Source organism: Tachypleus tridentatus, chromosome 9, assembly GCF_004210375.1.
Source record: "Tachypleus tridentatus isolate NWPU-2018 chromosome 9, ASM421037v1, whole genome shotgun sequence".
NCBI classification, from domain to species: Eukaryota; Metazoa; Arthropoda; class Merostomata; order Xiphosura; family Limulidae; genus Tachypleus; species Tachypleus tridentatus.
In genome coordinates this window covers 92124567-92139798 of record NC_134833.1, presented here as the reverse complement: position 1 = coordinate 92139798, position 15232 = coordinate 92124567, and the positions used below count along the sequence as shown (strand labels likewise).

The following is a 15232-nucleotide window of genomic DNA, read 5'->3' as shown; positions in this document are numbered from 1 at the left end:
TTGTCCAGGAAGGTCCTTCAGTAAACGAGTAATAAGGGTAGATCAAATAAATTCCATACCTTATAGTAGACGTTGTTTTCGATTAGGAGGTGTGATTTGTTTATTCTTTAGACTTAATGATAATTCTTTTTTTGCAGATATTTTATTTTGTCATTGATGTTCTTATTTGCCTCAGTGGTACTATTTGATACCTCATCTTTATTTATTTTGTTCGTGATTTTGCGCTTTGTTTTGACTTTGTCAGTGTCCTTTTGCATTTATTCAAACTTGTTATAATTATTCTGTATATCTCTGCTATCTTCAACAACATTTTCTTCAATCAGAGCTATTTTTAATTTTTAACTTTTTAAATAATACGCTTCATCTTTCAACCCCTCTTTTAAATTACTATTCTTTTCTTTGAACCCCGCTTGTAGAACGGTAAGTCTACGGATTTACAACGCTAAAATCAGGCGTTCAATTCCCTTTGATGGACTCAGTAGATAGTTCGATTTCGTTTTGCTAAATGAAAACAGACAAACTCCTTAAATAATTTTAAGTCTTTTTTCTCTAATTTTCTTTCTCGTTCTTCTTGGTCCTTTTTAATTTTCTGTAAACTTCTTATTTTGTCATAATTATTTCGTTATCTTCGATTTCAAGTGATGTCTCAATTTTTAGACTTTGTGATCGCAGTATCCAACAATTGGAGTTTAATCAAAATTATGTTTTATGTTTCACCAAAATGATAACTTTCTTATAAAATTGTAAAAGTTCTTTTAAAATGTACATCTCATCGTTTTCTGAACACTTGCACACTGTTGTAACTTATTGTTGGCCTACGTTACTAAGGCTAGCGTAAAATCAAACCAATGTACTCGCACAGAATAATTATGGTAACTAACACACTGACGTATTCACTGTACTATCTTGAAATTTCTAAACATTTTACTATCTGAATTTGTAATCTAGATTCGAATATAATAGGAAAAATATTGACGTCACACTTTTTGAATTATTTAGATGTTCTTGGTTTATTTTATTAAACATTTTGATCTCAACATCACGATTAAGTTCCGCAGCATTCATTTATCTATCAGTTAAATTTGAACACTAAAAATATAGCTTACAACAGTGTAAAACGTTCTGATGTTCTTGTGGTAACGTTCCAAAATTGTTGTCATTCCCACATGGGTTTAAAGGATTCAAGAGGTAATTTTGATTGATTTATAAGAACATACATTCATATCACGCATGATTACCAAAACTCGTGATAAAATGTATCAATTTAGCAATTATGATTTTTAGTGTGCGAAGGAAGTGTGAGAGTGACATTTTAACAGTTGATTAGACCAAAGTACAAATTACAGTTACACACAAGAAGGAGCTATTAGTTGATTGTTTACGGACTGAGTAATGAATTTTAACCTATATATCACATATTTCTAGTTGTTGCTCGGGATCACTAAAAATCAAACCTAAGACTTCAAATATTGTTTGTTAAAAGACTTGCAACGCTAAAAATCGGGTTGCAATGCTTATAGTAGGCACAGCACAGATAGCCCATTGTGCAAGCTTTGTGCTTATTTACAATAAAAACAACAAAACTCTGTTTGTTGTTAAGATATTTACAGTTTATATAAAATGCTAAACAATTAAAAACTATAGCTTCCCCCAGTGGCACAGCGATATGTATGCGGACTTACAATACTAGAAACATGGTTTCGATACCCATGGTGGACAGAGCACAGGTTGCAAGCAAGCACATGGTGTAGTTTTATGTTTAGTTACACACAAAGCGAATCGATAATGTAAACAGTGTGGTGCCATCTATTGCACAAACTTAAAATACTGGTTTTAAATATATTTAATTCAGTAGAAATATTATTTTTTAAAGGACAGAAATTTATAAAATTTTCATAAATGAACAGTATACTTTAACAAAAAGTTTCAAGATATCCTTAAACAATATCTATTAAATAGATACTGAGCTTAGATAATTGGTTAACTTTAAGCATGTGAGAGTATTCGTATCGATTACATTAGACCATTTACCAGTTAAGCACTCAATGTGTACCAGCTGTTGTCGTGATATTCTAATTTGAAAGTTTTATTCTTTTCCTTAAAGTCGTGAAAGCGCAAGAGGGAAATTAAACAAAGAGTGCTCATATTTTACGAAATAAAGTGTTTTCCAGTATGAGCTAATTGTTTTATTACTGTTTTGAATTTGTTCGTTGTGAATTTCGCGCAAAGCTACTCGAGGGTGATCTACTCTAGCCGTCCCTAATTTAGCAGTGGAAGACCCACCGCCAACTCTTAGGCTGCTCTTTTACCAACGACTAGTGGGATCGACCGTAATATTATAACGCCCCCACCGCTAAAAACCGCGAGCCTGTTGGCGCGACCAGGATTCGAACCTGCGACCGTTGGGTTACGAGTCGAATGCCTTAACACGCTTGGTCATACCAGGCCACATAACTATTTTATGCTGTACGTCATTATTTACAATACCATATCATACATATTATTTTTAAAAAGCTATTCATTTGATGTTATCAATTAATTTTTTACCATTAATTTGGATTTTTATTTAACTCTTTCTTTATATCCGGGACAACACCAGCTAACTTAAATTCACAAGAGCGTCTTTAATTGATAGGTACAAATTGAAGATAATATTACTGTTATTACTTTTTATTTAATATCATACTAAATCATAATTTAACTTATAAATAAACGATGTAATTGTTTCTAATGTTTGTGAGAAATAAAATATGTTGTTACAACTATGCTTTTTTTTCATTATTGTTAGTAGTTTAGAAGCTAAGGCTACTGGATATCGAAAACAATGATTATGTTATGCATACACTGCGATAAAAATTTAGGTGATCTGTCAAAAATAAATCTGTTAGGTCTAATTAGAACCTACAGTTTGCTTTACATATTAAATGGTTTTGAGCATTTCATGCAAATAATTATACTTTTAGCAATAGCGTATTTTTTATATTAGAGAGGTCATAAATGCTTGTCTGTTCTTACTGTTATCTCAGTACTTTTTCCTTAAATGATTTCTTGTGTTTTCTTATACAGAGGATATTGATTATGAAAGTCCACCGTCGGCATGACAGAAGAAGAGGACTAGGGTTAGTTGTGATAAGTCTCTCAATACTTAATTTTCTTTGGGTTGTCAACTTTTATATATCTAGATTTTCGTCCTCACAAGAAGAGCTATTTGAAGCAGCTCCACAATTAACACACAATTTGTCCTTTTTAAACGATTCTGAAGACTTTGGAAGGCTAGTGGACCACTTAAATTTTAATTTTTTGTTGAATAATAAACAGTGTGATACTAGTAGTGATATTTTTATGTTAGTGTTTATCCACAGTGCACCAGAACATTATCATAACCGCCAGACAATCCGCCAGACTTGGGGCCTAGAAACAAATCTTGGGAACGATTCTTTCCGTGTAGTGTTTCTGGTTGGAGAAGTACAGAAGCAAAGTGTTCAGTTGATACTGGAGGAAGAAAACAAAGTAAATCGGGATATTATTCAAGGAAATTTCATTGATAGTTATCGAAATCTTTCATATAAATACGTAATGGGACTAAAATGGGTTACCTATTTTTGTCGTCAAGCTAGGTATGTCTTAAAAACAGATGATGATGTCTTTATTGATATCTATCAATTGGTTCGGCATATAAAAGTCTCTTTTGAAGTGTGTCATGGAGAAGGTTTGGTTGTGTGTTTTCTTCTAAAGAAACCTTACGTGAAAAGAAGTCAAAGAAGTAAGTGGCGTGTAAGTTTTTCAGAATATCCAGGAACGTATTACCCATCATACTGCTCTGGATGGGCAGTTCTGATGTCCCCTCTTATGGTCTATAACCTTTATCGTCAGTCCTCCCGCGTTCCTTATTTTTGGGTGGATGATGTCCATGTAACAGGAACGCTTGTAAAACTCTTAGGCGTAAAACACATAGACATAACCATTCCTATGTCTGTCAAGAAAGAATATGTTACGAGCTGGCTTGAGAACAATGACACTTCTCTACCTCCACCGTTTGGATACTTCAATCTCTCACCTGAAATTATCCATGCCTTATGGACTAAAACCTTGCTTTATTACAACAAGAGTGGTACTCCTTAGTAGAAAAATAAGAATATATTCTAGTAAAATTTTATTTTTTGAAATGTTATTTAGTTATTGATCTTTGGGAAACAATAGAAAAAAATTAGCTATAGGTAGATAGTATTAATCGACACGTGCCGTATAGAGAACTATATACATGAAAATGTATTATTTCATGGATATTCAGTTCTAAGGGTTTTCGTGAGTGTATAATGTTTTGCTAGACGTGGAAATAAATAATTAAAATAAATTAATCAATATGCTATTACACGCTTCTATATTAAAACTATTATTTTGCAATGTTTAAGCCAGTCGTCCTTCGTCAGGCACAATAAATATTTGAATTACTGTATTCAGTGTCTGACTGAAATGTTTTGATTTAGAGCCATATATTATTTGTTTTAAGATATTTTACGTCCATTGCTTGCAACATTGCACTTTTACGGTAAATTATATCATAGACATAATATTTTGTTATTGTATTTACATTCTTCTATTTGTTTAATGAATTTAACTAATCAGTAAGATTGTATTTATTGTTAACATATCGTTCTGTAAGAAGTTTTAAGTATGTTATTTTTAGGTAAGACGTTAAACAAGTGATATATATATACATATGTGAAATTATCTCAGTGATATAAGGATAGCTGAAAATATTAAAACTTCAAATCTATTTTAAAATACTAACAATCATACTGATATTTATGGTAATATGCACCTAAAATAAATTTACGAAAGTACCTTACTCTATAATTGTATTTTATACACGATACAATTGACTTAGTTTCGGAGAACAATTATAGTTCATTTTCATTTACTGATTAAAATGCATTCATCATATGACAAGTACAACTATTACTATTAAACACTTGTGAAAAGTATTGTTATAAGAGCGTGACCAAGAAGACTTTTTACAGCAATAACTATCTATTAAATTATCTTAAGATAAATATTTTATTTGAAACAAAAGTTACTGCTTTCAAAAATGCATCAGATACGTGGAAAAACGATGCTAATTACCAGGTTGCAAAAATGTATACAATAGTCACCACTTCCCAAACCTTGAAAAAAAACGAAGTTTTTGTTGTAGTAACAGTTTTGTTTTTGCGTTTTTTATTTTATTTTACCAAAATCACAAATTGTTTATCCATACAAAGTAGTTGAAGTGAAATACATCATTACTCAGTCTATTTAAGAATATAATCTGCTTGCGGAATTAATTCCATATATTTTCAATGTATGAAAATTGTTGCTCCAAATTAGTTTTCATTTAAATGTGGTACATAGGATCTAATGAAAACTAATTAGAGATAAAATATAATGTGATTTCAATAACATTATTATTTAAAACTAAGCTGCTAATAAACGAAACCATATTAACCCCCCAATGTTTCAGGTAATTTTATAGTGAATTTCATAAGTTGGTTTAGATTTTTTTCTGGAAAAGAACTTTCAGGTTAAAAACATCAATAGAAGTATAAAAATCTGAAAAGAATAGTCAACATTTTAATATGAGTAGTACAGGTTTATTTGTTATGAATTTTTCTTTTCTAAACAACACAACATTGAACTATTTTTGTTTTCTAGATTTCAACTGGAATAGCTAATTATCGCAATGATAACATTTACATATTATTTTCAGGTTTTGTTTAATATCAGTTACCTTTATATACATATTTAACTTTGTAAACATCCAGTTCACATATGATCAGCTCTGTGTTTTACTACTTGTTTTTTTTTATTGTGACTCCTGTGGCTGTTAATCGCTATATCTCCATGTACCAAAGACATAAATTCCATATGTTAAACTTTCTCTTTGTGAGTGAAGTCCTCGGTGGTGATTTCTGGTCTCTTACATTCTTTTTACGACATACTGTGCTACACTCCATTGGTTGTGTATTACAAAATAATAATTTAGGGTCGTTCGTTTGACGTTTCCATAGCTGAAAAAAACGAATGAGAAACATCCTTGCGAAAAATAATAGTCTTGAGGTATGTTTCAAGGTAATTTATAAGAAATAGCTGGGTAGGTGTTTTCTTGTAGCAAAGCCACACGGGTTATCTGCTGAATCTACCGAGGGGAATCGAACCCTTATATGAAATACGCAAGTGAATAAAGTATTAAAACACCAAGTAAGTAATGCTTTGTAAATTGTACCTCTAAAGATAAATATTTATATCTATTATTGTAATGAACAAACAAACAAAAATTTATCTCACTTTGATTTTCTTTTTGTTTATATAAATTATTGGTGGTTGCATGGCTGTTGATCAATGTCTTTTGGAGTAATGTGTTATAAGTAGAATATTTTAAAAACAAAGGAATACTTTTTCATATGCATATTTTCTAAGATAAAAAATATAATTCGGCCAGTTCTCTTTTTTTTTTGTAAGTAACGAAAAAAACACACCAGAGAATCATGGATGGAGGTGATGGTAAAAGAGCGTCATTATTAGTTATACTGAAGACAGGGGAAGTTAAACCACCATATGACAGCACAAAAGATCATATTTAAACAGGTTGTGATTTTTTTTCAAACTGAGGTGGGCCCGGCATGGCCAAGCGTGTTAAGGCGTGCGACTCGTAATCTGAGGGTCGCGGGTTCGCATCCCAGTCGCGCCAAACATGCTCGCCCTTTCAGCCGTGGGGAAGTTATAATATGACGATCAATCCCACTATTCGTTTGTAAAAGAGTAACCCAAGAGTTGGCGGTAGGTGGTGATGACTAGCTGCCTTCCCTCTAGTCTTGCACTGCTAAATTAGGGACGGCTATCGCAGATAGCCCTCGAGTAGCTTTGTGCGAAATTCAAAAACAATCAAACTGGGGCATATGGAAGGTATTACAAAAACCACGACTTAGCTAACTAATAAATAAATATTTGAGGTTAAATTCTTTTTTATGCTATAAGTGTAACTACCAGTTAGATCCCAAGTTTTATTCCATTTAAATTCCACGCTCGATCGTTTTTCGGAAGCACATTTTCTCTTCACACCTAAGGTGTTTTTGATTAGATATCATGACGTCTTGTGAATACAAACTAACATACTACAGCAAGTAAGAAAGTTACGCTGGATAGTAACAAAATTAGCTTTGGAATCGTGACCATATTATTCGGAACATACCTTTGCTTTGCAGAACCAACCTAATTCTTTAAAATATATGACGTAGTTTTTCCTCTGTTAGTGTTAACAGCTTTCTCTGTAGTAAACACATGGAATTTAGATTAACAATTTCTTATCATTACACCCTCATACAAGCGGTAGAACCGTATCAAGCATCATTATTTATGTTAATTGCTTGAGCTAATATCACGTAGCACCAAAACGCTCCTTGACTAAGATAATTTAATAAATCTTAGTAAATTTGTGCTGAAAAGTTGGTAATAAATAATCAGTAATAACCATCCGATCGTATGATTCTTTCAAAAACTGAAGTTAAAAACTGCTAATCTAGTTTAGTTGGCTTAATCAATATGTATGTATTTCAATGTCTTTTCACCTTATAGTTTTGTTGCTCTAAATCAGCTTTATTTAATCCGAATGATATAAAAATAAAATCTGTCCACTTTTACTCTTTGATAAACATTTTTTGTGAAATTTGAGCGGTTTTTGTTGAGTAACTTAGCACACGTGGCTTGCATTTACACCAAATGAGACTTATAATTGTAGGTCGTGAAGATCCATCAGTGCACCAAGTTTGAAAAAAAAAATCCTTAAAAGTATGTTTTATAACAAATAAAGTTTCTGTACCTTTGGTGCGAAGAAACAAAAGGAGTAAGAAACTCAATCAGAAATGGAGATGTTATATCTCAGGTATTTATTATTGGATTACTTTGAAAATTGGTATGTGAAGTAAGAATCCTGTAACGCACATTCACTGAAAATATGTGATAGTCTGGATTACCAAAGCCTGAGAAACAGAAAGTAGAAAATCGCTAAAGTATCCCTCCAGTTAATAACAGTTTTGGCCACACAATGGAATATTGTATATTTTGACATTGAAACTATACTTAGTTGCATCTTACAATAATTATCTTGTTTTCCGTTTTAAAGCCACTACACTACGTGATTTTTTTATGGTAGATTCCTAGCTGTGTAGTCAATATATATTATTAATCTATGATGAACGTTAAACCTCACTTCAATTTTTTTATGTTCAAGTACTTCATTTATGTTTGTATGACTATTGATAAATGGTTTTAGAGTTAATGTGTTTCAAAAATGTGTAGGTAGAATATTTATATAAGAAAGGATTATATATTTTTATTTACTTTACCTAAAATAATTATAGGGTATTTCTGCCAATTGTCTCTTCTTTAAGAAATGAGTCAACCAGGTAAGCACGAGATGGCATTGTAAAGTTCCAACCTGACAAGATAAAAGTACTGTAAACTATGCCTACCAGGGGGTGATTAGTCAAATATAAAAGGGAATATAATTCCTCAGAGTTTTTTATATTCAGCTACAGTTTGATATTTGAGACGTGAAACCAACCTGAGAGGTATTCCAGCAGTTATACTTGTACCTGTCAATGCTCATTTTTATTTTAAATTAAATTTTCCTTTTAATTTACAGTTTGTTTGTTGTTAATTACTATTTTGAATAATTTCATTTCATTTCAAAGTGATCCTTTGATTTATCTATTTTGTTATAGTGTCTTTGTTTCTATACATTAGTCTTTTGTAAAAATAAACACTTATTTTTCTTATTTCACATTAGTCTTTTGTAAAAATAAACACTTATTTTTCTTATTGTACCATTGCTTGTATGTCTGTTTCCTTTTCAAAAATTCTGCAATTATATTGATAAATATCGAGTCACCTATTTTTCAGGCCAGTCGCCTATGTGGTAATTATTTTGTAATTTTATGATTACACATTTCTTAATAGAGACATTTGTTTAACCAAACCGTGACAGTTATTTTCACTGTAGATAGGTCTTGAGATGCGCCTTCAAGACAATCAACAGAAAATTAATTATAATGAAGATGTCATTACATTTTAAAAGAGTCTACAGATAAATAGGAATTAGCACAGAAATGAGAAGAGTAAGCGGCAATATCTCTGAAAATGTTAAAGATATTAAATTTAAATGTGTGTTACATTTTAAAATAGTCTACAGATAAATAGGAATCTGCTCAGCACCGAGGGGAATCGAACCCTGATTTTAGCGTTGTAAATCTCTGAAAATGTTAAAGATATTAAATTTAAATGTCTCAAACTTGAGCGATTCATATTTAACGGATGAAGTGTGAATCAAAAGCCAGTTAATGAAGAAAAATTTAAGATATTTTTACATAGTACAGGAATAAGTTTAAATGAAACTTTGTAGGAGAAATTAGACTGAAACTAGAGTAAATAATAATAACATACCAGTAATTTGTAATATCGTATGAAGTGTGTTCAAAACAACATATTCAAGCTCAATATCAGATATTGTTTTTTACAATAACATTGTTTTGAAGTAGACATTTTTGGTTTAACATAAGGTGTATTCCAATTCCTTATTAATTTTTAATAAATCTTTGAAAGGGTCTCACTGAAAATAATGTAATGTGCTACAAACATGCATAATAAGTTTGAGTTTGTGTACAAAGAATATCATTTGATTACTTCACACACTTTATTAAAAACAAACAACAACAATAAAGCCAGAAAACTATTTTAATTGAAATTCAAATTTTAATAATGAAATTAAACTGGCTTAACAACAAGTTATTAATTGGCTTCTAGAACTAAAATTAAGACAGAAAGATTCCCACTATATTTCCTATTTCTAAGTATAACAACGTTACAAGGTTTTCAGATAAGTTCAAATGGAGAGTGAGGTTTTAAGAAAAGTACTACAATGAATTGCTGGTTCAGGAAATATTAGGCAGAGAATAAAACAAAGATTAACAGCGAAACGACAAATAAATAAATATAATATTTATTCACTTGTAAGCTGTTATTGACTTTTTTACGTATCTGGCTCTCAGCAATGTTCTGTATCGAGAAACTTTCTGGCTGCTGGAGCTTAACAAACCATTCCTGCTAAGACGATGACAAAACTATACTAAACTTTCAATTCAGACAAAAGTCCTCGTGCGAAATCCCACAATTTCAGATTACGTATATCAGCTGTCACTTCCGTTATAGTTTTAAGAAAGGTAACCTGGACTTTCGCAAATCTCTATCATTATTTGAAATAATTCAGGAGTGCAAGACACAGAAATAGGCTTCACTGAATAACCGGTACAATATGTGCCATTTACCTAAGCCAGCAGCTTTTTATTTGTTTTGGAATTTCGCACAAAGCTACTCGAGGGCTATCTGTGCTAGCCGTCCCTAATTTAGCAGTGTAAGACTAGAGGGAAGGCAGCTAGTCATCACCACCCACCGCCAACTCTTGGGCTACTCTTTCACCAACGACTAGTGGGATTGACCGTCACATTATACACCCCCACGGCTGGGAGGGCGAGCATGTTTAGCGCGACGCGGGCGCGAACCCGCGACCCTCGGATTACGAGTCGCACGCCTTACGCGCTTGGCCATGCCAGACCTTAAGCCAGCAGCTAAGCTCAAGTTTGAATATTTTATATGCTGTTTATAAGGACATCGATAACTACGTGCAGAAAACCTGCATGAAAAAAAATATTCGCCAAACACTATAATATATTTGACACTTACTAAAAGTAACAGTAATCAAATATAAACATGCTTTCAGGCGTAAACGTTATTCACATGTGACCGTACAAAAGTAATTTCATAAAGTAGATTTTGTTCCGTATTGCATTTGATTATAAAGCTTACAAATATTTATTCAAAATACTTATCTACTCCTTTTTGAAACTCTATGTATACCTTTTCAGATGTATTTCATATTCCTTATTGAAAGTAACTGAATACGAATAAATATATTGCTTTAATAAATTGCAAGTTTCTGCATAACTTTTACATTTTGGTATTTTATAATTAATAATCATTTAACTGGGAATATAATTAAGGAAATATACTTCATTCAATATATTCTTATATCAGGAACACAACAGAATAATACTCGAGTTTTAACTAATTTGATAAATACAGATTTTTATGGACAAAACACACTGATTTGATTATACTTTCAAATGTGCATTGCAAAACTTCTGCCCGTTCATTAAATTTGTAAAAGATTCACCAGTGTAAGAATTAACAATGTACTACGTGTGTGTGTAAGTACCAGTGATTGCTAGTATTGCTGCTGTAGCTGAAATTTCCAGAGTCTCGTCTAATGATTATAAAAGGTAGCCATCGAAATACACAGAGAAACAGCTTTTTTTGTTGGTTTGCTATAGTTGGTATACTTTAAACCTTGGAAGTTATAACTGTTATAAACCTTTATTAGTCGAGAAACTGTAGATATTTGACCAATATCGTTTGTAGATTTCAAACAATACAAACCGCTTAACTTTAGTGGATTACCATTGGGCGTTAGTATTATTACGAAGACACAACATATCTTCAACAGAGAAAAATCACGTGTGATCAGTGAAGAGCGAGCTAGCTACTCGTTAAGTGAATTCAAAATTAATTTGCTCATCGTGAACGTTCCATAACATATCAAGGAAGTTCTGGATCGGATAGAAGACTCAATGTTGTTTTCTTTATAAACCATTATTTGTAATAACTGTTATTATAAAGTGTATAATTGTTTATATATTAAAATATATTTGTACTAAGAAAGAAAACTGTGTGTAGATCTTGTTGAAAAATGTTGTAAATTAGATACATCTCTACATTTAATTAATTTCTAAATTTAAATTATAAGTAAACTCAGTTTTAGACTATTTCAAATTATAATACGTAACATAATAAACTGAAAGCTCGTCTGGGATAAATTGTGAGCTCATGTCCAAGTTCTCAATCATAGACAAAATTCATTCTAAATTCAAATCGTAATTCTGTTTACATTTAATTAATTTATAAATTTAATTACAAAGTGCCCCCAGTGGCTCAGCGGTATGTCTGTGGACTTACAACGCTAAAACCCAGGTTTTGATAGCCCATTGTGTAGCTTTGTGCTTAATTCAAAACAACAATAATTACAAAGTAATCTCAATTTTAGGCTATTTGAAATGGTAATACGTAACATAATAAATTGGAGGCTCGTCCGAGATAAATTCTAAAAATCCAAATGTACCAAATCTAAAGCTTTATCTTCATTTATATAAGTAGTAACTTTTCCTCTAATTGTATTTTATCCTATTTAAGTTCTAAGTATATATTTAAATATATATTGTGAAACATAAACATCAGCATGTAATAAGAATGGGCAGCTCAAGCTATATTGAATAGCTTTGTTCATATACAACCAGGTGTAATGTATATAAGGAAAACCGTACTCCTGTGTATTTTGAGAATCTGGAAAGAATCTGATTTGTTTACTCGTTAAAAATGTTAAGCCTCGTTCTCGCCACGACCTTCGGACACTATACAAAGAAAACCTTGTTCCTGTGTATGCATGGGCTTAGGCTAGTTTTAGCAACATGAAGTGGGGTACGTTAAAAAAATTATATATTAAAATAAACGTGTGTTATGAAAATTATTTTGGTTGCATCCATCTTATATATCATTAGTTCTTAGTATTAAACGTACTAAGCTATGGAGAAAATTATAACATTAACGTCAGTGTTATAAATTTTGAGATTCTTATGTAAATTAAACTTGCTTGTTGTCTATTTATTATTGATAACTAGAACAATATTAAATAGTGAAAACGTAAAACATGTTTTGTTGTTTATAGAATATTATTTCACATATATACGTTTTGGTTAATGCAAAATTTTTATCTTTGATGCGAACCGTATACCGAATAAATTGTGTATGTAGATGTAACTATTCAGAACGCACGTGAAAGTAATTTGAAGTATGAGCCATCATAGGTTTTTGGCTTATTATAAATAATGATTCGCAAGAGTTATGACAGATAAAAATAAGCTATTTTTGTTTTTGGTCTGAGAAACGAAATGATCATATTCAGCGTGGAGGTTCGTTGCCATGCAGTTAAATTGCTTTTAGTGTAGCGTGATAACAAACACTGAAAACTATATTCTATTCTGAAATAGCTTTCGTTTATTTCAACTAATTCTACTAAACTAACTTTATACTTCATGGAACGTCTTGTGTTTAACGTACGTTATAAAATGGTAGATTAAAACATGATATCAAATTGAAGTTTCCTAATAATGTGCTCTCTTTTTAAAAAATGAAATATAACATTAAAAATGTGAAGCTTACAACACTACCTGCTTCAGTGATTTTGAAGTTCCTTGACACTGTCAATGATGATATTGAATCCTTGCAGCGAATCTTCTGTCGTGCTCCAGTGAACCTTTCATAATTTTTTATTGTATTTCTTGAACAACTAATTGTTATCAAACATATTAGCAATGGAGCTGCTATTAGTTAATCTCACTAAAAATCGACAGTTGTAATACAATAACAATCTGACGGAATTTTGTTTGTTATTTTCTTATAGCAAAACCACATTGGGCTATCTGCTGAGTCTACCAAGGGGAATCAAACCCCTGATTTTAACGTTGTAAATTCGTAGACTGAGGACTGGCAAAATTAAGAAAAAAAGGTTTTTGCTTCGCACATCCAAAGTCAGAAGCTAAAAATTTCGTATAGAAGTCCGTTACATTTTATTTTCGGTATTCTCAATGACTTTTAATGATATAAAATGGATGTAGGTTATTTGTAGCAACAATGAAGTCTTCACTGTCCAAGTATGAAGAATATCATCAATAAATCTCATTTATGTTAACAGATGAGAACTGTTCATCTTTATGTGTTTCTTTCTTGATCCTCCCACAATTAAATTAGTATATGCTGGTACCATACTTGTGCCCACAGCAATCATATTTGCTTGTAGATAGGTTCCGTTGTTAAGTTCAAAGTAGTTATTCATCAGAATAAATTTACGAGATTTATGGATTCTTCAGTAGGTGGCTGGCAGATCTCTGTTATATTATGTAGCTGGTTCGAATCCCCGTCACACCAAACATGCTCGTCCTTTCAGCAGTGGGGACGTCATATTGTGACGGTCAGTCCCACTATTCGTTCGTGAAAGAGTATACCAAGAATTGGCAGTAAGTGATGATGAATAATTGCAAACTCTCTTGTCTCACACTACTAAATTATGGACGGCTAGCGCAGATAACCCTCGTATACTTTTGCGTGAATTTACAAAAAAACGAACAAACAAACTCTTTTATTAAAATAGTTTCTGGAAGTAGAAAAACTCTCTGGTCGTAAAATATCTGTTAACAACGATACTGCATCAATCGTTACAAGTATTCTATCAGTTAGAATTACTTTACGACTGACTGCTTCTTCAAAAAACTCCGTGGTGTCTTGAGTTTAAGAAGGTGATCTTCTCACTGGTGGTTGTAGCTAGTGATTAGTTTATCTACTAATGTTTCAATATTAACCACCCAGTTCTATATTTCCAATGTTTCGAGGTTTCCAAGTTTTTGGATTTTGGAGAAGTGAAAAAATGTTTTAATCCTATTCTTTTTGTAATAAAATGTTCTTGATATTTTCCTTATGTGGCGTTTAAACGTATCCTGCACTCTTTTCTTTTTAAATAGATATAGTAATTTTCCGGAAGAGATCTAAATAAAAACAGACAATACTTTCATTGTTTAAATATTTTATAAAATCTAATTTCTGCAAGCTATCGTAGTCCCTTGCGTAAATAATCCTTCATAACATCAGCAGCATCATTTTTATCTGCAGTTTCAATAACAGTACCAGTTCTGTTCCTTAACAAAACGGTGTTTGTCTTTCATAATGTATTATGTTGTCCATCACCCTACATTTGATATTTTCGTTAATTTGAGCACACACTGATCGAGAAATAAACTCAACTGAGGTATCCAAAGTTGTTATTTTTCTATTGTGGAGAGATGGCCAGCGAAATTTTACTCGAACATCTGAATGGAAGCCTTCTGAGTTATTCCTTCAAAGATATCTCCCAAATTGATTTCTTTGAAAAATTTATCGATGTCCTGTGAAATTTAAGTTTGATAGCTCCAGCTGAATAAAGATTCAAATCTCGGAAAAGATGTTTAATTTCGTAACAGAAAAAGAAACTAATGACTAA

General features: G+C 31.7%; 1 protein-coding gene across 1 annotated transcript; it reads left to right on the top strand.

The window, feature by feature from the left end:
• The first annotated feature begins 3078 nt into the window (after positions 1–3078).
• On the top strand, positions 3079–4122 carry LOC143227431 (beta-1,3-galactosyltransferase 5-like). Its single transcript, XM_076458879.1, has one exon. The coding sequence runs from the start codon at positions 3079–3081 to the stop codon at positions 4120–4122; it is 1044 nt and encodes a 347-aa protein (XP_076314994.1).
• Positions 4123–15232: the final 11110 nt, after the last annotated feature.